This window comes from Cyprinus carpio, chromosome B7 (genome assembly GCF_018340385.1).
Source record: "Cyprinus carpio isolate SPL01 chromosome B7, ASM1834038v1, whole genome shotgun sequence".
In the NCBI taxonomy this organism is placed as follows: Eukaryota; Metazoa; Chordata; class Actinopteri; order Cypriniformes; family Cyprinidae; genus Cyprinus; species Cyprinus carpio.
In genome coordinates, this window is record NC_056603.1 from 9,188,174 (window position 1) to 9,212,825 (window position 24,652).

At 35.7% G+C, this 24,652-nt stretch overlaps 1 protein-coding gene across 1 annotated transcript in view; it reads left to right on the forward strand.

Annotated features, from left to right (window-relative positions):
* Positions 1 to 24,652, forward strand: part of LOC109092602 (MLLT3 super elongation complex subunit) — a 43,522-nt gene that overhangs the window by 7,029 nt on the left and 11,841 nt on the right. Inside the window, exons 3-8 of the mRNA XM_042727098.1 lie at positions 18,450 to 18,532; positions 18,683 to 18,826; positions 19,868 to 19,906; positions 20,648 to 20,776; positions 22,871 to 23,217; positions 23,267 to 23,498. Of these exons, the coding sequence (XP_042583032.1) occupies positions 18,450 to 18,532; positions 18,683 to 18,826; positions 19,868 to 19,906; positions 20,648 to 20,776; positions 22,871 to 23,217; positions 23,267 to 23,498 (974 nt within the window). The remainder of the gene's footprint in view (positions 1 to 18,449; positions 18,533 to 18,682; positions 18,827 to 19,867; positions 19,907 to 20,647; positions 20,777 to 22,870; positions 23,218 to 23,266; positions 23,499 to 24,652) is intronic.

Consider the following 24,652-nt stretch of genomic DNA (forward strand, 5'->3'; position numbering starts at 1 on the left):
AATATGTACTGTATGTATTGGTGATGATGTTAAACTTGTGACACCTATATTAATGAAGCAATTAATATAAACATGGATAAGTATTTCTGATTGGTGAGTTCTGTCCCAAAACATCGTCTTTTTTTAAATTGCTGAATGTATGAAACTGTCTATTTCGTTTCTCAGTGAATTGCTTAGCTGTCTGCTTCAATTTGATGGATAAAAACGTCAGTTTCAGAAGCACTGCTGCCTCTGTGCATCACATTTAACAGATTTCCAATTACAATACGAGCAATGAGTCTTTCCGAGTATATCTCCATGCATGGTTGCATTCTTATAATGTAATCTTTTGAAATGATTGTACATTTTATGAGCAGTCATTAACTGTGATTTCATTTCTGGCATGGTGAGCTGTGAGCATCTTGCAGTCTTGTCGTTTTCTTGTTCGGCGGTGCGCACACACACACACCGAGCTTAAATAATTGGGTCTCTCTGGCTGTATTGCATGATATGTCTCCCCCTACATGTGGAATAAATTCTGCCAATTGGGAGTGTGAGTGTCACACATTTCTATTTCCCATCATGCCTGACTGTCAAAACTCTTCCCTGCGAAGGAACTCGCAGTGATCTTTTAACCATGCACATATCATTAAACTGTGAAGGCATGGCTGCTGCCAGCGCATACTTTGACCCGTTTAGCATGTCACATGCTTGTGGCTTGTAAAAATTCACCATTTTGAATATCATGCATAAACAATAGACCTCAATATGATTACCCAGTCACCGGCCACGTTCTTATGTACACCTGTTTAACTGTCCATTAGCCAAATATATAATATCAGCCAATCACACAGCAGCCACTGTTCATTTAGGTATGGTCAAAACAATCTGCTGAAGTTCAAACAGAGCAGTTTAAACGTGGTATGGTGGTGCCAGATGGGCTGGTCTGAGTATTTCACAAACTGCTGCTCTACTGGTATCTCTACCAGAGAATTGTCCGAAAAAGAGAAAATATGCAGTGAGCGGTATAGTTCAGTGCCTTGTTGATACAAGAGGTCAGAGGAGAACCAGACTGGGGCAAGCTGATAGAAAGGCAATAGTAACTCAAATAAACACTTCTGAGCTATGCAGAAGAGCATCTCTGAATGCACAACAACACATCAAACCTTGAAGCAGATGAGCTGCAGAAGACCACACCAGGTGCAAATCCTATCAATTAAGAACAGAAAACTGAGGCTACAATTTGCACATGCTCACCAAAGTTGGACAATAAACTGTAAAAAGGTGCAGTGAGCCTGATGGTGTAATGGTCTGAGGAATACTTTCTTGGCACACTTTGGACCCGTTTGTACCAATTGAGCATTGTTTAAACACCACAGCTTATCTGAGTATTGTTGTTGACTGTGTCCATCCCTGTCAGATCATCTCTTCACCTCACCATCAAAGCTCAGATCAGTGGGTCCACTGTACTCAGATGGCCTCCACAGTCACCAGATCTCAATACACTACTTTTTGTTGTTGTTTGTTGTTGTTGTTGTTGTTGTGTTGGTGGTGGAAGAGGAGATTCACAAATATCTGAGAAATGTTTGCAGCACCTTATTGAATCTATTCTACAAAAGAATTAAGGCAGCTCAAAAGGCAAAAGGGAGTCCAAGACAACATTTATATTTCAGTATACATTATAACTCCAATTATTGCACAGAGATCTGGAGTACATGATTCTAAATTGATATATGTAAATACTGAATATATAAAATGACATAATGATACTATAGTGTCTCATCCACTATATTGTCTAAAGCTGCTTTTTAGTTTTTAGAACCAAATAACTTAAACCAAACCAATTTTTTTTTCTGTTTATTAGAATAAATATGTTTTTTTTTTAATCTGTATTGTGTACAGCACTATATAAATAAATGTGACTTGATGTATAATATGATTATATGATATTAAAATAAATATTATTGTAATCGTAATTATTGTCACTATTATTCAAATGTATTGTTATCTGGATATATCTGGAATGGTAAATTGGAAATGTCATTCCATTTCCCCAATTTTGTTCATTTAGATTATAGTTGGCATCACCAAATGCTCACTAATAGTTCATCTTTGCTAATGCTAATAATTTAATAACATTGATAAATGTAATATTTAGCAAATCTCAAAATGAATGTCCATTTTTCATATTTTTCATACAGTTTTCATCCCTATATTCACTTAAAGAGCTTAAAACTATTGATTTTTGTACTTAGTATTTTATTTTCAATTTATTTTTAAAGTGTAATATCGGCTATTTAGCGATTATTAGTCAGACCCTTAATATTTGTGTGTCCATACATACTCATTTTAGTGTTCTATAATCTTCTATAATCATCTATGCACTTGTGAGAGTCATTCACAGATCCATGAACAGTGTATGCCATATAATGGATAGCCATCCCAATTATTCCCTGAAATATGACCCTTGACAACAGCAGTGATTTCTTTCTTTCTTTTTTCTTTATTCTTTATTCAAATACATTTAACATCACTGCACAATAATAATAATAAAAAAAAACATACAGTAGCATACAAACATAAAACACATGATGCCAGTTTCGCGATTCACATAATTAATAGTTCAGAAGTTACACAGATTAAATGTAATAGTTCAGAAGAAATGTAATATTTCAGCTAATGTAATATTTCAGAAGTTACATAGATTAAAGGATATAAAATCCTGCCTTCAACAGATTTTTTATAAATACCCAATATCATCTTCGCACATGCACAAAAAAAAGAAAAGTTATACATTGATCAAAAAAGGTGACCACAATTCCAAATAAGACCTAATAATCTTCCTAGCTACAGCAGCCATCCGTTCCATAACCGTGTGCTCTAGTAATAAATTCAACCAGTTGGTAATATTAAATGATTGCTTAGACAGCAGTGCTTTCAGTACAGTTTAAAAACACTAATTCAAGAAACACAAGGCAGATGGTAGTTTGGAACTAGCAAGGCTGCATGAACGGCCCTGTAATTGTCTTACGACGCTGTAGAAATGATACCACCGTGTATAGGTGATGCACAAAGGGCTCTGTAGCCATGAAAGTCCAGACTGCCTCCTATGCTGGCATGAAAGGAGCGGAAGAGGGAGGGAGAGACAGAATGAAGGGAGAGGGCAGGGGGGAGGCTTGTGAGCAGCAGTCCAAAACAGGAACTGGGCCATAAATGCTGATTTTTCCCTGGGTTTGGTGAGTCAAAGGGGGTGAGGGGGAGACGGGGAGGAGGAAGAGGTTTATTGAAGCATGGTTTATAAGGGCTGTCTGTTGGCAATTTTTTCACTCCTTTGCCTTGTATGTGTGCATGCCATAAAGCATTTGTCTGTCTTTTCTTTACTGCCCTCCTGGAAGCTGGAGTTTACTCTTGCATTTATGTTCCTGGATTATGAAAGCGCATGCAATGCATAAGTCATGTTTGTCCAATCAGGTGTCCAATGAAGATGTGAGTAATCTGGCAAAACCTAAAATGCTAATAAGAATGCTAATGCAATTGCAAATAGTGCTAATAGCATTTCATATGTCAAGCAAGAGTGAAATCAAAATTGAACCAGGTCTCAATTACAAATCCTTTGTATTGGTAGTGAAGATTTCTTTATTTTGAACGGCTCAGTGAACGTTTAGCAAGGTGAGTTTTGATTTATTCACTGTGGCCGTTTCGCATGTGAACATGGTTAAATAAAAGATTGATTTTCACTTTCCATTCTGCCATCATCTCCACCGTCACTATGATTTATGCAAATTCCTTGTATGCCTTCAAAATCGATTGTTGTGGAGGATTTTAGGCACAATTAGGAAGCACAAAACTGTTTTTGTTGGTTTTTCTAGCACAAGGAGACTTTAATTTGTAACAGTGTTTCTGGCAGCAGGGATGTGAGCCTGAAATTTGACCCACAATTCTGTGCTCTCACTGAGGGGGAATCCTGCTGTGGTCATTGTCCACTTGGCAGAAAGCAAAAAGAAAAAAAGTACACTGCCTGAATTGTCATAAAAGTGAAAAGTGAAAAAAGTGAAAGTCGTGACATTTGCCAAGTATGGTAACCCATATTCGGAATTGGTGCTCGAAATTTAACCCATCCAAGTGCAGACACACAGCAGTGAGTAGGGAACATACACACACCCGGAGCAGTGGGCAGCTATTTTTTCCAGCGCCAAATTCCACAGTTTGGCATAAACAAAATCTATACAATGTAACTGAACGTTTTTCCTCTTCATGAGCTCATTTATCTTATTATAATATATAAAAAAAATTGGACTTTAATATAGTAAAATTTGATAAATGAAGCTGAGAGTGTTACATTCTAATGGCTTAAAGCTCAATACACATGTGTGATAAATATAATTCTGTGAGCCAGATATCTAACTATTAAGTAAAATTCCTTTCTTTTTTTTAATCCATACACTTTTTGTTTTCACCCAAGAAAACAAAAACTTTTTTCTTGAGAAAGTTCTACATTTTATTTATTTATTTTTTATCCTGAAGTCATTTATTTATTTGCTTATTATAAACCAGTCGTTCTCAACTGGTGGGTTACTATCCAAAAATGAGTCTCAGTTCTGTTCTGATGACAGCAGGAGAAAAAACTATGCTAAATGCAAAAAATAAAATGTAGCAAACCATGTAACTGTACAGTTAGTTAATGTACAGTTAGTTACAGTTATGCTTTCTATATCATTTATTGATGTCAAAGGCTATCTATACTGTTTTGCCCGTTTATTGATTTCAGAAACAGTTGGGAACCACTGTATTAAGCCTCCAGTCTAATGTTCTTTATTCATTATAAGATGACCAATGACTTTTCTAACAGGAAGTGTTGCATGCACACTGAAATCAATGCAGTGCGAGTGGGCTGAATGATTTCATCATCTCTTCGTGCCCCCCCTCCTTTGCTGCCATGCCTTGGGGGAGAACCTTTGATCCACAAAGAAAAAGGAGCTTCTTAAGACAGTCTAAAAGAGTATCAAACATACTCGTTCTCAAAGGATCTGCTGCACAAAAGTGGAACTTGCGTTTGCTACTGAAAGTCTGCTGAGGTACAAAGTAACAATATCCCCATTTATTTCAGTGAAGTGTAATTCATTCTTACTCCTGAAAAGATCTGAACTGCTTAAGGGAATTGATCTTTCATTTAGATGAACCCCAGAACAATCTGAATGGTGTCTGTGTCTTTACCTATCTATCTCGCTCAAAGTCAGAACAAACGATAGAATAGCTTTATTGGCATGACTAGAACAATTTACAATTTTACCAAATCATGCAGAAAACTGGCCAAGCATAGAAACCAATAAGTAAGACAACACACGTGAAAAAAGTTGTGCTGTCAAATGATTAATCGCGATTAATCGCAGCCAAAATAAAAGTTTGTTTACATAATATATGTGTGTATACTGTGTATATTTATTATGTATATATAAATACAAACACATGCATGTATTTATTTAAGAAAAATATGTTGTTTATATTTTAAATATATTTATATATAATATAAAATATAAGAATATAAATGTATAGACATAAATATTTTCAAAATATATACTGTATGTGTGTGTATTTATATATACATGATAAATATACACACTACACACACATATATTATGTAAATAAAAAGTTTTATTTTGGATTCGATTAATCTGTTGACAGCACTAGAAAAAAGGAAATGGTACAAAAATAGTGTTTCAAGGAAAATTAGAAGGAATAGAGGAAAAAATATTTTAGGTTTTGTTTTGTTTTTATCTTGTTTTTATTTTGGATTTTTGTATTGTTTTTAATAGGGGTTTTGTTTTGTTTTTATTTTGTTTTTTTATTTTGGTTTTTTTGTTTTGTTTCTTTTGTTTGTTTGTTTGTTTGTTTCTCATGATTCTTTCAGGAATCTTTTTTTGTTATATTTAATTAAATTTTTTCAAGTTTTCTAACATTTTAATTTGTCTCCACTCCTGCTACTGTATATCCCTGTCTTTCTTTTACCTCTTTTCACTTACCTTCCCTTTCATAAGATAACAATGGATGTAAATGAGTATAACATATTGCAAACTAAATGAAGCTATCTGTTAGCTATGCAAAATGTGTAGACCTTTACAACATCATAATTGCCCACACTGAATCAACAATGCTGGACAATGATGATTCACTGTCATATTATTTTTCATTGGTGAAATTAAACTGTATATACTGTATATAGTTATAGGTAAGGTGCATTAATTCTCAGAAAACAAGTTTTATTTTGACCGACAATGGCAAAGTTTGTAGACAGCTGGAAAACGTTTTAAATGACAGAAAACCAAAAGATAAAAAAGTGAAGCTGAGCAAATTGAGAAACCTGTAGAAGGAGGGATTATTCTGCCATAATGGCACTATTACTTTTCATGTATAACATTTCTGTTTGTGGGTGGAGCCTTGTCTCATTAGGTGCAGAGGAAACTCCTCTATCCATTAGGAACTTTTATCCTTAATTCAAACAGGATTCCTAAATGCATTTGTTCAGATTACAAAGTGATTTTGAGCACAATATAACAATAAGAGCATAACAGCCCTTTCTTGCTGATGATGGGTTGATGACAGCTCAGCTGGCGGGCTAAAATAAAGTCTACCTCTGGGAAACAAAGCCTTGACAAGCTGCAGAGCTTTCTGCGGTGAGGTGAAAAAAGCACCATACAGGAAATAAAATCATTTAAATCAGTCAAGTCAGAGCCTTTTTAAATGGCGTTTTAATGAGAAACGTAGTGAAATTTTACCCTGCAACTGATCAGCTTAGCATGGTGCCTATTAACGGAAGTGAGCACACTAGTTTGGTTCTTGTTAATGCCTCTTAGTTAATGCCTGCAGGGCTACCAGGAAGGGTTAAAAAGAGGGTAGGTGTTGCTATTTCACAACCTCTAATGGTCAATTACTGGGATTTAGACCTTGATTCCAAGCTTTGGCTGTGGTTGAATAGTAAAGGTCATATGGGAATGCCTGTTCCTTTAGTCAAGGGTAGAAATGTTTTATTGTTATTTACTCTGTCTGGCTGGTGAGGTTTTATTGTCATGGTGGAATACTACCCGTACCACAATGATTTTATTGACTCATTATGTCTGTAAGTAAAATTATACCCCGAACACACATTATAGATAGAGCAGGAAATTGCATTTGTTAAGGGTTTGTGAATTTCTGTGAGGGCTAGTTTCAATCCTGATGCATTCACATTTTGGATTATAAGGTTTGGGTGCCTCAGAGTCTGCGCATATTTAGTTTTATTACTTATTCTTTTGATTCAAGGAGTTGTATTATTACTAACCACTTAGTTTGGAAAGATGATTTTGGAAAGGTGCTTGCTCAGGAACCTTTCTATACAGTCCGGTGAGTTTCACTTAATTTCATATAATGTAGCTTGATTTCAGCATGCACAGGTTTTTCCTAATGTCACTGGTTTTTCATTCTCTTGCTTGTTTTGTCATTCTGTGAAGCTGATAACCGCAGTCGATGCAATACTATTTGGAGTCTTGGAGTGAATTTAGATGCTACTAGAGTCAACTTGAAGACATTAAAAACCCACCTGCTTCACAAACAATGCTGGCTCATGTGTGGTTTTAGCGTTTAACTTCTAGCTTGTTTACTAAAGAAAATACTTCTATGTTTTTCTATGCAGGTTCTTAAGATGCAAAACTCTACACAAGTAGTCTGTGTTTAAAAAAGCTTTTAATTTAATGGAAAAAATATATATTTTAACATGCATGTTAAGAATTGACAGTGAAACTGTACACTTGCTATGTATTGTCCAGACAATTCATGTGTGTGTATGTGTACTTGCATAGAGTATGTTTCTGTGTGGGTTAGGGTAACACTTTTCTATAAAGTTCTATTTGTAAACATCGATTATTGCATCAGACATCAGCTAACCGTGACCAATCATTTCTATGCTTTATCAAATTTTGTTTATTGGTAATTCATGTTTGTTTATAACACCTTAATACACTAAGCTTAATTTTTGCTAATATATTATATACATTACAATTCAATAGTCATTAAGATTTTTTTTCTTTCTTTAATGGAAATTAATACTTTTATTCAGCAAGGAAGGATTCATTAAAGGGGTCATATGATGCAATTTCATGTTTTCCTTTCTCTTCAGAGTGTTACAAGCTGTTCGTAAATAGATAAGATCCCTAAAGTTGCAAAGGCTAAAGTCTGAAACCCAAAGAGATATTCTTTATAAAAGTTAAGTCTCGTCCACGCCCTCCTAAAATGCCTCGTTTAAACATGCCCCCGCATGTCTATGTCACGATGTGGGAAGATTTGCATGACGCCGCCCAAATGTTCACGCAAAGAAAGATGGTGTAACTTTGATTCTCACTGTAGTATTGTTGCCGCCACCACCATGTTGCGGAGCCGCTGTGTGTTTCATTGTGAAAGCGAAACTACTTTGTTTGGCCTTCCAAAAGAGGACACAACTAGAAAACAGTGGTTAAGTTGTATTTACAACACTGTTCCAGAACAGTTCAACCCAAATATTCAGATGGGTGCAGGACTGTTTCCTGAACCTGCAGAGTAGCCTACAAAGTGTCTGTGCTCAAAGGCTGTTTCTATAAAGTGGGGCAATACCAACTTTGCAAAGACAGTCTGTCGCTTCTGACTCACAGCCTGTAAGTCCGTTTTTTATATTTAAAGAATTTGCCACTGATGATTCAAACGCGAGTTTTGAGCAGTGTAGAGTAGCGGTTGTTGTTTATCGTTTCTCCGATCACAAATGCAGACATGGTTTTATGTTTACGCAGCGTGATACACAGCACATAAAAACACAGTTTAAGTCAGTATAGTCAGTAATTATGTCCCCACTGGATGCAACAAATGCCTCATTTGTAATGAGTTTTATTGTTTTTGTCTTATCGCACCAGGACACACAGCATAACAGGATGTTAAGGGGCATAACGATTTCATCACACACTTGAGGTATTCAGCCAATCACAACGCACTGGATGGCTGGCCAATCAGAGCACACCTCGCTTTTCAGAACGATGAGCTTTGTAAAAAATTGACGTGTTTGATATTTATAATGTTCTTTTTAGCAACGTCATATGACCCCTTTAACTTGATCAAAAGTAACAGTAAAGATTTCTATTTTAAATAGGATAATTGCTGTTCTTTTGAACTTCATCAAATTTAATTCATCAAAGAATCCTAAAAATATATATTAAGGTAAAGGTACATGTATTGCCACAAAAATATTAAACAGTACAACTTTTTTTAGACTGTGATTAATAATGAGAAATTGAGCACTGATTTGGTGCCTAAATCTTGAGCACCAAATCAGGATATTATAATGATGAGTAAAAATTGAGCTTTGCCACCACAGAAATAAATTACATTTTAAAATAAAATCAAATAGAAAATGGTTATTTTAAATTGTAATAATATTTCACAATATTACTGTTTTTACTGTATTTTAAATAAAATAAATGTACCACTGGTGAGCATACTGTATGAGTCTTCTTTTTAAACAAAAGAATCTTAACTAGTTGGGACATTAGTTTATATTTTTAATGTTTAAAATGTATTATATGTAGAAATTATAATTAACCTAGATTATTAAATACTTAAAATGCTGTTGTTTTGTAGTTTTCATACCTAATCTATTAATGAATGAAAATGAATTGAACAGTATTATAAATCCCTATTTTTGTGTCTGCACATGTATAAATGGAATTGTCTTTGTAAGTTAAAGAGATTCACAGCTATTCAAAGCCATTAACATTAAATTGTCACAACATATAGTTATTTATGTTGGCTGTTGACTGCTTTCTCATCACGTTTCTCATCACTTCACCCATTCATCAGCGGTCAATGTTGAACAGACCCGCACACAGAACTAAGTACAAACGGCACTAGTGTCAAGGCTCAACGCTCGAGTGCGGGCCTCAAGCAGCTGTAATTGCAAGCAGAGCAGCTTTTGACTATATACCAGGATGATTTTCACAGAGCAGGACGCAGCTCGTTGGAATTCAACAGAGCATCTGGGGAATTTTTAGCGAAGCCCCTAAGCTGGACACTTTCCGTGAACCATGGTACCTTGGCACTGCCGAAATGCATTTGAAAACATGCCTTGAAGTGAGCAAAGATCCAGGGTCAGTTTTTCCCCCTGTTTTGAATTGTGAGTTTGAGAAAGCACAGCTGGGAAATGGCAGGCTGAAGTGTTGCTCCATGGGGGCAGGGTACTTGAGAAGCAGATGTTAATGTGGTGGTTGGATGATGGGGGTCTGAAGAGAGCATTTCTTGATGCTCAGTCTCTAGTTTTTGCAGGATGGCAAAGTATGCCATGCTTGGGAAAACAGGCTACAGTATATTTGAGTATGTGCTGTGAAAATGAAGAATGAAAGTAAACCACCATATCCAGACAACCTGAGAACTTGGTGGACTCTTTGACATTCAGTGGCTCCCATGCAAAAGGTGTCAATTTACACCTTTGTGTGTGAACACAGTGCTCCCAAACTCTGCCACAGTACCACCTCTTCACACGGTCATTTCTGTTGTTTTTGCATTGTTTTTACTGTTGTTTAATGCTTACTTACTAAATTCACTCGTAGCATTTAAAACTAGTGATCGACAGATATATTGCCAAGGTTGATATGTCAGCCATTTTTAATTTAATTTAAAAAAAAAAAAAAATTTTATAGTTATTGTTGTCGACTGTTCCTTTTTTCTGTTAAGTGTTTTTATACACACAAACACACACACACACACACACACAGACATATCGGCTTTATATCGGCAACTCCTGCTCTCTAAGATATCGACCATCAAAAAATCAGTATTGGTTGACTGCTATTTAAACAAATGATTTTAGTTTATAGTCTTTTGAATTTAGGCAAATTAAGTTTAGAATTTTAATATGTGTCATTTTACTGGTTATTGTCCATAACATGAAAATAATTATCAACTTCTTTACCATAATTTTAATGTCAGTGCATCCCTAAACTTAAGTTCGCAGTGCCTTTTGACAATACTTCGCCAAATAGGAAAGACATCACTTCTTATTCAATTTATTTGCATTTTCCAGCTTTGCTCACAGAATAGGTTGTCTGAAGCTGATGGTGAGCACACATTGTGTGTTTGGACAGCCGTGTGAGAGCTCTGTTTTGAACTGCTAAAGACTTGCCTCCTCAAATGCTTTGTTGATTCATTCATTGCGCTAATTCTCTACTTTCCAAACCTTCTTAATGAGGTTTAAAAACCTCCCGTTTAAACCAGAAGTTCAGTGCCAAAAGCTTTTTTGATCCGGCATTCTCAGGGCACCTGCTTAAACCTTCTATATTTAGATGCAAAAAGCATCTAACAATGCTGAAACGCTGGCTAATGATATTAGAGATTTCCTGTAGTAATATGAAGAGGCTAGTTTTTCCATTCAGGCACTGGCAGTCAGTGCGGGTCACCATTACTTTAAGAGTAGCCATAGAGTCTTACCTAGTGTTTGGCTGCTGTCAATATGGTGCTTGAGTCTGGGACCAATTAGGGACCGACCTATTTCACATCACAAATGATTTGTTATTTCAGGTCAGCCAGCACTCAAATGAAAATGAATGGGAGGATTTTATAAGTCTTGAGTCACAGCAAGGGCACTGCAATTGCAAGCTACCATCTCCTTTAATGAGGCTGGAGCCACCTCAGTGGTTCTGGTTCTACTTGTTCGGGAATCTTAAACGATTCAGAAATAACCACCTGTAACAGTTAGCTGTTTTGACAACTTAATGCCACATTCGTTGTGCTTAAGCTACTGGCTTGAATAGCTCTGAATGCAGTGACAGATTCCTCAATAGTCCAGTGATCTGTGAAGCATGGTGACCCACTGACACAGGCAGGTGATTATCTTAAATTAGACGGCAAACTTAATGAGGACCTGCAAAATATCTTGCCACAGTTTTTTTTTTTCTTTCTATATTTTAATCATGGTAAGCACCTTATTTAATTTAATGGGAATGGAAACAAGAATGCAAAGAATAGAAGTCTGTTGGATAGGTTTATAAATTTATTTATTTATTCATTTATTTGTTTATGCTTCTGCCACGGGATAAAAAAATAGTACAAAGCTATTTGCAACTTTATCTCAGAATTCTCTCTTTTTCTTATAATTTTGAGAATCGCGAGATATAAATATATATATATATATTTATATAATAGATATTTACCCTTGGTTTCACAAACAAAGCTTAACAAAGCCCAAGCCCAGACTAATATGTAAGTCTGAGCTGTTTCAACTGAAAGAAACTTGCACTAACTAATCTTATATCTTAATATGGCAGTGCCTTTGTTTTGTCTTAAGATGCACACCAGCATTGCTTTTTCTGAGGCATGTTTATAAAAACTACTTTAAATGTCCTAATTGAACTATTGCCTAATCCTGGTTTAACCTAAGCCCTGTCTGTGAAAAAAGGCCATGAACCCACAATTCTTCCTTTCTTTATAAACCCACAATTCTAAAAAAAGAAAAAATGTGAGATTTTTTTTTCATGGTGCAAACAAAAAACATGCGATGTGAAAGAACAGTGCGATGTAAACTCATAATTCAGAGGAAAAATGTCAAAATTGACAAGAATTGTGAAATTAAAATATTTTATTCAAGCTTTCATAGTTTGCTGTGTGAACATATGTAATATTATAATGTTCACATATTTCCTTATGTAATGTTATGTTATGTTTTTTAAAGAATAATATTATATTATTTACAATATTATTAATACAAATGTTTTTAATATTCTAAATACTATAATATTTTAATTAATTATAATTAATAATTTCTTAAATAAATATAAATATTTAAAAATATTATTAAGAATTAAAAATAAATGTAGTGAATTTGGAATTTGCCTTCATAAAGCATAATTTTTATTTTTATTTTTTTCCCCAAAAATATTTCGATGGACATTGCACTGTTTGTGTATCTATACAAGAAACCTCAGATGTGTTTCTGGGTTATGCATACAGTTCATGCCTTAGAAACAACTTCTTTTGTGTCTTGCTGCATTGATTTGATTTTCAGAAGTAAATCCCTGTTAATACTTTCTGAGTTACATTTATATTTTATCAGCATGAAAGGGGATTTATGGCTTGAGCATTTGGCCTTGGTTGAACCCCATGCAGGTGGTCCGCTGTAAAGGGGGATTGTCTACTGACGTATATTGTACTGTGGAATCTTTCGATCAGATATAAGATTGTAATCTGAGACAATCCACAAACCCTCAGTGGTGCTACCATGCTTTGGATATGCTTGGAAATATAATATGAATCGCTAGCATAGCATTTCATTTCATACATTAGGGGTTCTTAAAGTGAGGTAAAACAGATGAAATCTATTAGTGTATCTATGCTGTGATCACAGTGTGCTTTTTTGTTGTTGTTGCAATGTTCCTCTCTTTTTCTTATAATTTGGCTCGGTGTCTTCTGGCCGACCCAGTCTCAGGGAAAGGGCAAATGCATTCTGACTGGCATTGTTTTATAATTGGCATGCTGTGTGTGTGCAAAGCGGGAGGGAAGAAACTCTTCTTGGCCTTTTCCAATAAAAGTGTGCAGTTGATTCTCTGTTCTGGTTGTGCTGTAGCTTTTGGCTGAGTTCCTGTTGGAGGTCAATGAGTGTATTGTGCACTTCACTCGTACAGTATGTCTGCCCCCCCACCCCCTCAATCCCTGTGTAAAATGACCTTTTCATCTCAAGCAAAAGATCTAGAGCTGAGATAACAACTCCAGATTCTAAGTTCAGTTCTGTTTTCCCTTCAGTTACGGTGGATCGACTTTACCTGCTTAATAACATGAAAGACATGGATAGGTTAGAAAAAAATAAGCAAGATATAGGTTAGAGTATAAGGTTTCCTAAGGTTAACTGTGTCAGATAAGGGGTTTCTATAAGATTTGAAAGTTTTACTGTTTTGTAGACTGGAAAAAGTGGGCAATTCACACAATGTGTTCATAGACTTTTTTTCCTCCAACATAAAGTTGTTAGGTTAAAATTTCTATTTCTAAGGGAAAATGTACATCTTAGGTCCTGTCGTGATTTTAGCTTACATTTTTCACCATCCCAGTGTGATGTAATGCCGAATGAATTAGTAATCTTAATTTTGTCAACATTACTTGTTTATTTATAAATTAACGTTATCCTAAATAAAAGCCTTAAAAAATGTTGTTCTGGATTTTTTGAAATACCTAATGCATTAATTAACATTACGAAATTTAACTTTTTTGTAAGATATATATATATATATATATATACTATATATAGATATATATATATATATAGATATATATATATATATATTTTATTACAAAAATGAAGTTTTGTCAAATGTTTCGTTATAAGCTCATAAAACTCCATGCATAATAATTGTAAAATTTACTTTTTAAAAAGGTTTTTTTTTTTTTTTACAATGCATAGCATACCAACCTTACACACGTTTTAATGTCAAATGGGAATTTTCACCCAACCAAACTGTATAAAAGCATTACATTTTAAAATAGTAAATCACATTTAGTGTATTTGTGGAGTTTCTAGTTAGCACCAGAGCTTCAGGCTGTGTGTGTGAGAGAGAGAGATTGTAGCCCTTGCAATGGCTTGAAGTCTAGTCTTTTAATGAATTTTAGAACCAATCACCTAAATGCAATGTGCAACGTGTTGGGCAGTGTTTGGAATACAGTTTATTTTTGCATTGGCTTTCAGAGGTGATTATGCAGATTTAGACTCATAATCACTAAAAGTGTGATGCATAACCTACGAGTTACTTGCTAAATCTCAAATAAGTGTGACTGTCTGTGCAAAAAACAATCCTCCAGTGAGAGCATATGCCATTTGGGTTTGGACAGTTATGCTTGTTAAAGTGTTTTGAATTGCTAAGGAATCATATGCAGTTGAGAAAACCTCTTTCAATCAGAACATCCCATAATGGTTTTCTCCCTCTTCTCACTGGAGCAAATGAAGGCACCATACTAAACAGACTCTTGCAAGGGACAATAGCTAAACATGACCTGGAACGGCAATCAATCTCTGTAATATTTGTATAGCGGATGTTGTTTTGGGATCCGGCGACCTAGGATCGAGGTCAGTCATCGTCTGGCCATTAGAGCAGTCAAACAGTGTGAGGGGGGAAGGGGGTCGGTTGCTACAAAACCTTAGCATGCCGATTGTTATTGAGCTTTGTCAGTAGGAGCATGCTATACCATTGAGAAAATAACAAGTACGTCTTTGAAAGAGTCCTGGGTTTACAGGTTTGTTGAAACATTTTAAGTCAATATATGATCTTAGGTTGAGGTTAATCATCAATCAAAAACTGACTAGATTGGCAGTTTAATATTAAGTGTGTTTCATTATATTCAAAACGTAAGGAAAGAGCAAGTTCCTCTTTTTATTTGACTTTGTCTGCAGGTGTCCTTGTATCCATTAACGCTCAACAGTACATGTTGACTAATTGGTGATGCTGTTAAGAAGCACTTTTGGGATTTGGAGAGTGAGACAAACAAGTGTTCCCATGGGATGTCACCTGACCTAAACTACTGGGTGTTTATCCTGAAATGTCTAATTGGGACCAAGGCTGATGTTTTGTCTTTTGTAACTTGAAGTGTGTGTGTGTGTGTGTGTGTGTGTGTGTGTGTGTGTGTGTGTGTGTAGAAGAGGGAGATAAAAAGGCTGAGATGTATCTGATGAATAGCAAGGCATCGCTGTAAAACAAAAGTGTTGGTGCAGATAATTTATTCACTGAGGAGGTTTAGTGTTTTGAAAGATGATGATGAATGATTTGTGTAAGCAAAACCAAATGTGCTTTAGAGCAGTTTATTTTTGTAAGTGGTGTCTCTTGATGAAGGCCATAAATTAAAATAACAAGATGGAAGCCCAATTGCTTTTATGTTGCACAAAGGATTTGGCCATAAAGACATATAAATAATGCAGTTAATCAGGGAAGATGTGTCACACGTTCCAGGCCATTTAAACGACAAGTCTAAACACTAATAAGTTCCCGGGAGAGGCTGTGAACCTTTTTAGAAGGCCTCCTTAAAATGGTGGAGATGAGGAGTTTATTGCAATGCTTTAACATATATTTTTACTTGCAGTGAAGGTTATTGTTCACAAAACCTACTGTGTACTTTTTTTGTAAAGGGATTCATACTTTCATTGAGCAAGGATGCTTTAAATTTTTCAAAAGTGACAGTAAAAACATTTATAATTGTCCAAATTATTGTCCAAAATGAATAAATAAATAGTGTTCTTATGAACATTCTAGATCTTTCTTGACATCATATCAACAAATTCAAATGTTTTCTGAAGGATTATGTGATATTGAAGAGTGGATTGATGGCAGCGGGAAATTCCAAATATATGCCAATATATAATTTTGAAAATATTTTTATTTTTATTTATATTTCTTTATAATTAAAATGAAATACAAATTTTTAAATATATTAAAATAGAAAACAGTTACTGAAAATGGTAGTAATATTACTAATAGTTTCATTGTATTTTTGATCAAATAAATGCAGCCTTGTGAGCATAAGATATTATTCAGCAGTGCAGCGATCGTTTACGTACCGAGTCTATTTTTGCGGTGCTGCATGCGCTGAATTAAAATGACAGCGCATTTTTCTCGGTAACAATTAACATGGATTGACACGGAAAAGGCAGTAATTTCACAATAAATGTATACTAAATAAAGCCTACTGTTTTTCACACGCAACACATGGGTTTTGGCTAGGTTTAAAACAAGAAAAAGAGCACTTAGATAAACAAGGCAACATGATATAGGCTTTTGCACTTTTATGGAAGCAGAAAAACAAAGTTCATTAAGAACCATGCGATTGCTTGTAATAAAGTTTTAAATGCTAAAGGCACGAGAGTCGACTGTTTGTGTCAGTGGTGCTTTAATTTTAAATATTTGCGATATCCCAAGAAGAAAAGTAGGCTAATTGTTGTGTTTAAATGTTTTGCCGCTTGCTTGAGCAGCTTATTATACAAACCTAGAAGTCAAATGCATGAATAATATGTTGTTTATATTTATAAGTTTAAACTAATGTCTATGATTATAAAGGACTGTTACTGTTCTGTGATAAGAGTCACAATTTTTTATTTTTTATTTATTTTTTGTTTTAACATGGTTTGATATATAGAATAATGAACACATGTTGTGTTTGTGGACTAAACAGCCGCGGATCAGTAGCGGACTGCAAACGCGTCCTGTATGAAAGCACAATGAGTCCATGCTGCTTCTGCACCACATACGTAATACACACGGACTGCATACACACTGCAGACGGAGTATGTGTGAAACAGGTGTGAGTCTTGTCGAGGTTTTTTGGGAAGCTTGGTAATTTCACAGTAGGCATACGCACGGGTTCGAAGACTCGTTCTCGCCCCTTACAGTGCAATTCGTCTAGGTATTACATCCGCGCTAAACTATCACGGTGAAAGTCATCATAGCTTGCGTAGTATAGACCCAGCTCCCAACCCAACTTTGAGAATAGATTAACGGCGATATTTTTTTTTATAAGAGTCTCACGTTAACGCAGCACGTTAACGCCGATAACGGCCCATCACTAATATAAAATATCATATATATATATATATATATATATATATATATATATATATATATATATATATAAATATATATATATATATATATATATATATATATATATATATGTTAGGGGTGTAGCAGTACACAGATGTCATGGTTCGGTACGTCCCTCAGTTCGGGGGTCACGGTTCGGTACAATTTTGGTACAACAGTAAAAAAAAACAAATCTACTATGCTAGGTTTCTTTTTAATTATTTAGAACAGACAGTAGTACAAATTACACATTTTTTCACCCAGATGTGTAAATACTAAATATTAAATTATAATGCTATGTATATATAAAATCTGTAGTACATACAAGGAATAAATACTTGAAATATATTTGATTTAGTTAACAGATAAACAAGGGAAAAACAATGTGACACGTAATGTAGCCTATATACGCTGAGTTTCAGTTCATTTTTGTGACCTGCTTGATTTGTTCACAGAAACGAAACTCAAATGGCAGAAAGCAACACCCTATTTGTTTTCTTTATTTTACAAAAGCACAATGTTCTGTTTTCATTGTGAGTGTACACAAATAAAAATAGGAGTGTTTTAAGTTGATTTTGCTGGTATAAGGAAACAGTTGAAGTGATCACGCCAGTGCGCGCACACACACACACACAAAATATATCAGTTCCAACATGGCTAACTTTATCAAAATAAAATACAGTAAACCAAACATCAGGAAATACATTGCAAATATGGAAATGTTGGATGGATGTTGGAAATTGAATATTTGGATTTGTGTGTGTGTGTCTGTGTGTGTGTATGTACAATATAACATACCTATTTGTGCCTTATTGCTTTAAGTATTGATTTCCATGCTAAAATCAAACCAGCAGTCTCTCTTTCTCTCTCTTGCAGTGTGCAAGGATCCACCATATAAAGTTGAAGAGTCTGGATACGCTGGGTTTATCTTGCCTATTGAAGTTTACTTTAAAAATAAGGTACTTTGGTTTTACCTCTCTTTTGTGGAAACCTGTAATTGTAAATTATGATCTTTATTGATAAACGTATTTAATCTGTAACCTAAATTAAACCAATCCAAACAGCTATGTATATTTGGTGAATGTAATATTCTTGTCACTTTTCACCAGGAAGAACCGAAAAAAGTGCGCTTTGACTACGATTTGTTCCTGCACTTGGAGGGTCACCCACCTGTCAATCATCTCCGCTGTGAAAAGCTCACCTTCAACAACCCTACTGAAGAGTTCCGCAGGAAGCTGCTCAAGGCTGGAGGGGTACGCTCCGGCTGGGGATGGGCGCGGCTTACCTCAGGGAACGAGATGGGCGGGTCAATTTTTTTCAATGATCAGAGTCATGTGACTTCAGTTTCAGAGCTAATGTATGTCTTTGTTGCAGACGGTTGAGAAAATATTTGTATTTAGTAACCGTTCCACAATTAGCCTCATTAATTGGAATATTTCAAATCTCAAAGGTGTTCATCCAGCGGAAATGACTAGTCAAAATACGTCCCCTCCTTTCACAGGTGAAAAATGCAAGGATGTCCCCTGCTGCTTGTCTCTGCTAGTCCTAGCAAACAGTCCTCCAGAGATGAAAGCCATTGTCAGGCAATCTGTCCTAATGGAATTACTGTTCCCATCAACCAAGACAATAAGTAACTTTACAGGATTTGATTGGGCTAGTCTTAACTCGACCATCTATCACTGGAGCAAACCTAAGTTGTCTTTGGGCCAGTGCCAAGGGTTCCACACGCTTTTTATGAATCATCTGGCTTGTATTTATTCGTTTCGTTGATCTTGGATGAGTTTTGAAGTTCCACCAGCAGTCATGAACTGGGACACTTTTACCCTTAAGACATATTTAAAGAAATTATTATTCTTGTGAGGGCCCTCTCTGTAGTTTTATCTCGCCCTCTTTTGCCTCATTCCAGTAATTTGAATGTTTTACGGCTGGGGCTATGACACCATCTCCTTTGGTGCTTGTCTGGCTTACAGATGAGGCATGGCAGGAATCGAAACCGTTTATTGGCAAACGGGCAGTTGTACGGGAAGTTGTTTTAATTAAGAGAGAACCGTTCACTAGAGCAATATCAATTTAGCGAGGTGGTGACTGAGGAAGGTCCTTTCCAATTTACTTGATTGTTTTGGCTGATGAAAGGCATTTTGTCATTACATCAAGCCATGAGTGAGCAGAGTGTTTTTTGCCAAATAGGTGTTAGAGTGTGTTTGTGTGTGAGAGAGAGTGTGTGTCTGTGGTGGTTTGCGTTGATTCATAGTCTATATTTTTAGACTGTAATATCTGTACTTTCTCATTTACAGCAACGGGACCCTCACAAAAGATCTTCAGAGGACTCTAAAGTAAGGACAAACTCCATTTTCAATGTTTCATTGTGTTTAACAGAACTTCAACAGTATTTTCTCTGATTATTTTGAAGCTTACCCTATTTTCATACCATATAATGAACAATTTACTTGCACGTTACTTTAAATAACCAAAAAAATAAATAAAAATTATTGTCGTAATCTTCAAAATGCATCTGAAACAACATTCCTGTTTCACTTTGTAACATTGCAACTTATGTCAGTAAACACAAAAAACATAATAGATTCTATTATACAATAGCATCTGAAAGCTAAAAAGATTTTAAAAAGATGTTTCTAATGCTCACCAATGCTGCATTTATTTGATCAAAAATACAATAAAAATTGAAATACTGTGGAATATTTTTACAATTTAAAATAACTGTTTTCCGTTTTAATATATTTTAAAATGTAATTTATTCCTGTGATGGCAAAGCTTAATTTTCTTGTTGAAAAGAACAACCTTTATTTGAAATAGAAATCGTTTTGTAACATTATCAATGTCTTTACTGTCACTTATGATCTGTTTAATGTGTCCTTGCTAATTAAAAGTAATTTCTTTCAAAAATAAATACATCTTACTCTGACCCAAAATTTTTGGATGATAATGTGTGTAATGACACTGAATGTTTTGAATCAAACAGAGATGAAGATTTTCAGTAAATAACATCCCAGAATGAACTTGCAGTTACGCATTTCATTGGTCATCACTGTTTTCATTTGTCTTTTGTCTCATAGGTAATGGTAATGCAGGAGGGCTCTACTTCTCTGTTCGGGCAGCATCTAAAGCTGCCCACATTACCCAGCAGCTCATTAACATTGACTTTCTCTGATGTGAAAAAGAGCAAGTCTTTCCCAGGGTCAAAGGTGAGTGTGGATCTCTGAGTTTGAGAGTCTGAACTTTGAGAAAACTTTGCATGACTTTGTTCGGCATTTGAAAAATTCCCAGTTCCTCCAAGGAGTCCTGCTTAATCCTGCATATTTGGCAAGTTGAAAGACGTTAGGGGCTATTTAACTCCAAGGATTTTAGAGATGTGAAACTTGGCTTAAGTTGAGCATTTCTTGGCTGCTGAGAAAGCACATGCTAGCATTCCGATGACGTAAACACACTCACCAGGTGTCCCGTTACAAAGGCGCTCTGCATGTGCGAAAAGATTCGTATGTAGACATACAGTACCATGTTTACAGTGTTCCAACGCATTCCTGTTAATCAGCCTGTAATGGCGTTTTAATTAAAGAAAACAATCATTTTTAAAAGAAACAAATTGATAATTGAAACCCTCAGACGTTGGAGCTTTTTATCCGTGCATCTATTAAACCACATTAGCCGTAATGCTAGTAAATGTTGCTTGACTACACACTGCCACGTTTCTTCGATTTAGATTTATTTTTAGTCTCCTGTGCAATATCACTTAGCCGCCAAGGAGCTTGTTTTGTACGCTAGCTCTTACAGTGAAGTTACGAGAGTCCCCAGTGCACATGGAAACAGTTCCCAATCCAAACAGGCCCTTGCATGTGATGGATTACTGACAGATCAGGGGTCGTTCGCAGCCAGCCTCCCCTGCACTTCCACACCGGTCGCTTTAGCAAAAACAAAAACGACAATCTGCGCTTTGTTGTCCTTCTCCCCTTCCTCCACTTAATTTAATGGTATGGTTGAAAATTTTAAAGGCTGATTGATTGCCAACCATAATAGTTCCTGGAAAAGTCTGTTGTGACATTGATAAGTGCAAAACTGGACTTTTCTTGGAGAAATATTAGTAGTGTTTTGCCGTTAACAAAATGCACTAGTTGCAATAAGCTCTAATAGTGCTGATCATTGTGATGATAGTAATTCATTTCAATAGAGGTTTCCACTTCTTTTGTGTGCTGCCAAAATGTACTGTAGCATGTTGATTATAACTGATTGTAAATGTAACAAGACTATCCATAAACTTAATAAAGTCTAAATGCATTTGACAAGAACACTGCTGTTTTCTAGACCATTTAAAAGGACTTTTCATGTAGTTTTACAGCCAATTAAAACAGTTTCACCTTTGTTCTCAATGTGTTTAAACAGTTTCAAACAGGGGAAAAAAGTTTTAGTCCATTTCTGTATCAGGTAGAACAATATAAGTTGGGTTTAAAGGTAGTCTGGGCAAGTTGTAACGCCTCTTCTGTCTAGACTGCGTAAAGACTTAACAGCATCAATGACTTATTGACAGGGGCTAGTTAGCTTGACCTGAAGATAGGATAACCCTGTCATTAAAGTCAACCAAAGGCTTGTTGCTTCAGCCCTGTGTTGCCTCCCAGATAGCTCAGAGTTTGCCCTTCCCCCAGTGAAAATATTTTTGGGATCTTTCTGAAAAATTGTTTATGGAAATGCTTCACATCTGGGTTTGGTTGTTTGCTTGAACACACACATCATTTGTCAGTTATAATGGTAGGAAAGTTGAATATTTGAATATGTTTATGTATTGTTCTTCATTTCACTAACAAAATGTATATAAATGGGGTTTTTTTGACTGTGATTAATATTGTAGTATGTGTATGTGTGTGTGATATACTATATTTTTAAAGTTTTTGGTTTTTTTTTGTAAAATTTTCGGCATCATTACGCCAGTCTTCAGTGTCACATAATCCTTCAGAAATCATTCTAATATGCTGATTTGGAGCTCAAGGAACATTTCTTAAAATGGTTGTGCTGGTTTTTTGTGAAGCAATTATTTGAACTAGAAGTCTTTATAAAATTATACATTTCTTTACTGTCAATTTAGATTAAATGAATGTGTCCTTGCTGAATGGGGGTTAATTTCTTTAAAAAAAAAAAACGTCTACTATCATAAGAACTTATATCATCACTATAAAATGGTGCTGTCAGAGTAATTTTTATTTTGTTAAGGTTGTTGAATGAATTAAATTAGCATAGCCTTCAAAGTAAGTGGCTTTATCTTTCCTAATATTGTCATATTCTCATTACAGGACGGGTCCAAAAGCAGCAGTGCTCTTACAACCACAAACAACATCAGCAGCAGCTCCCTCAAGCTCCACAAACCATCTAAGGACCACAAGGACAAGCCTTCCAAAGACTCAAAAGAGTCCAAAAGTGCCTTCAGAGATTTCAGCAAGGAATCTGGAAAACTCTCTAAAGATTCTAAAAAACCCAAAGAGAATCAACCAATTCAGGAAGATCGGCCTGTTCCCCAAATGGGATTCAAGGAGCCCAAGACTATGTCGAAAGAGCAACGGTCATCGGAGGGTAGCTTCTCAAGCTTGGGACAGAGTAAACGGCGGCCTGTGTTGGACAGTGAAGGCCAGGTTACCAAAAAAACGGCCCAGATCGTTTTCATTCGCGCTCTTTTGACTCACCAGTGATTCGACGAAAAGCAGTTTTTCAGAGAGCTCGCAAAAGCAGCAAGCGTGTCCTACTTTGCTACAGCACCACCATTCGGATAAAAAGGTTTTGAAAGACAAGCCGCAAATCCGGCCTAGTAGGTTACAAAACACTGAACTTTCGGAGAAGAGAAAACCGTCAGCGTTACCGCCCTTCCAGGATGTGTTGGATCCGAATGACTCGGACATGGACGACAACACGTTCACGAGATCAGATGTAAGTGAATTTCTAATCAGCATAACTGTATGAAAATTATTTCTTGATTTTCCCCAGTTGGCTAGTTGTCCCTCAAACCGGGTATTGTAATATCTGTAAACATTTGGTGACCTTTATCATAACCTTTATGGAAATACAGTTTGATTATAGCAAAATAACCAAACTGAAGTCTTTGTAATGGTTGTTTAAGGTTCTATAGGAATCCATAAAATATTGGTACCATACTGGTTATCTTTTGGTTATCTTTTTCGGCTGATCTAGTTTAGATAAAAAATATTTTTGGTGAGTAAAAGCACATTATTTTAAATTCTATATACATATAATATTATTGTATAATATTGTGAAAAATTTTAGCATTTAAACGATTACTTTTAGTTTATTTTTTAAATGTGGAATTTTAATATAGACCATTTATGAAAATATTTATCAGTCAATTGGTATCAGTCTGAATTTTAATATTGTGAATCTCTGGTTTAATGCATTGTCATTGTGTAAGTTTGCAAAAGTACAATGGAAATGGAAAGTACAATGACTTTCAATAGTTTTTGGTGTGAGCTTCTGTGTTTGATTGATGTGGTTGACTATTATCGGAGACCTTTTCTGGGATGTGGGGTTCTCTGTAAACATCAAACAGAGAGGTTGAGACAGGCTCTTAGAGGGCTGTGATAATGGCGGTCTGGTGCGAGAGGGGATCTAATAAACTTGGTGGGTGTCCAGGAGCTGAGGCCCCATTTGTCTGGGTTGGGTGCAGGAAATCAGTGCCGCCCATTGCTAGACCTCTCGGCTTTTCAGGACAGGAAGTCTGGTAGCTGGTCAAAGGCTCCTTTTTTAGGTTTGTTTGGGTTTTGTTCAAAACAAGAGCACTGATATTGTACCAATTTCATTTCATAGTATCGTTGACTGTGTGTTTGAATCACTGCCAGGCATGAGGTGAGCCAATCACAAGTCAGCTTGCAAAATTGTGCGGCTCAACTGGCAATTGCTTAGTCAGTGAATTTAGTCTTGATTACATTTGAAGATGGTAATAGTAATAGTTATAGTAGTTTGTATAGGTCTAGAATGTTTTAAGCTTCGCTAGTGTCACCAGTGGCAAGGTTCATTTACCTTCAGCAAGAGAGCGGCTCATAAAACGGGGGCTGTTTTATTGGCTCGAA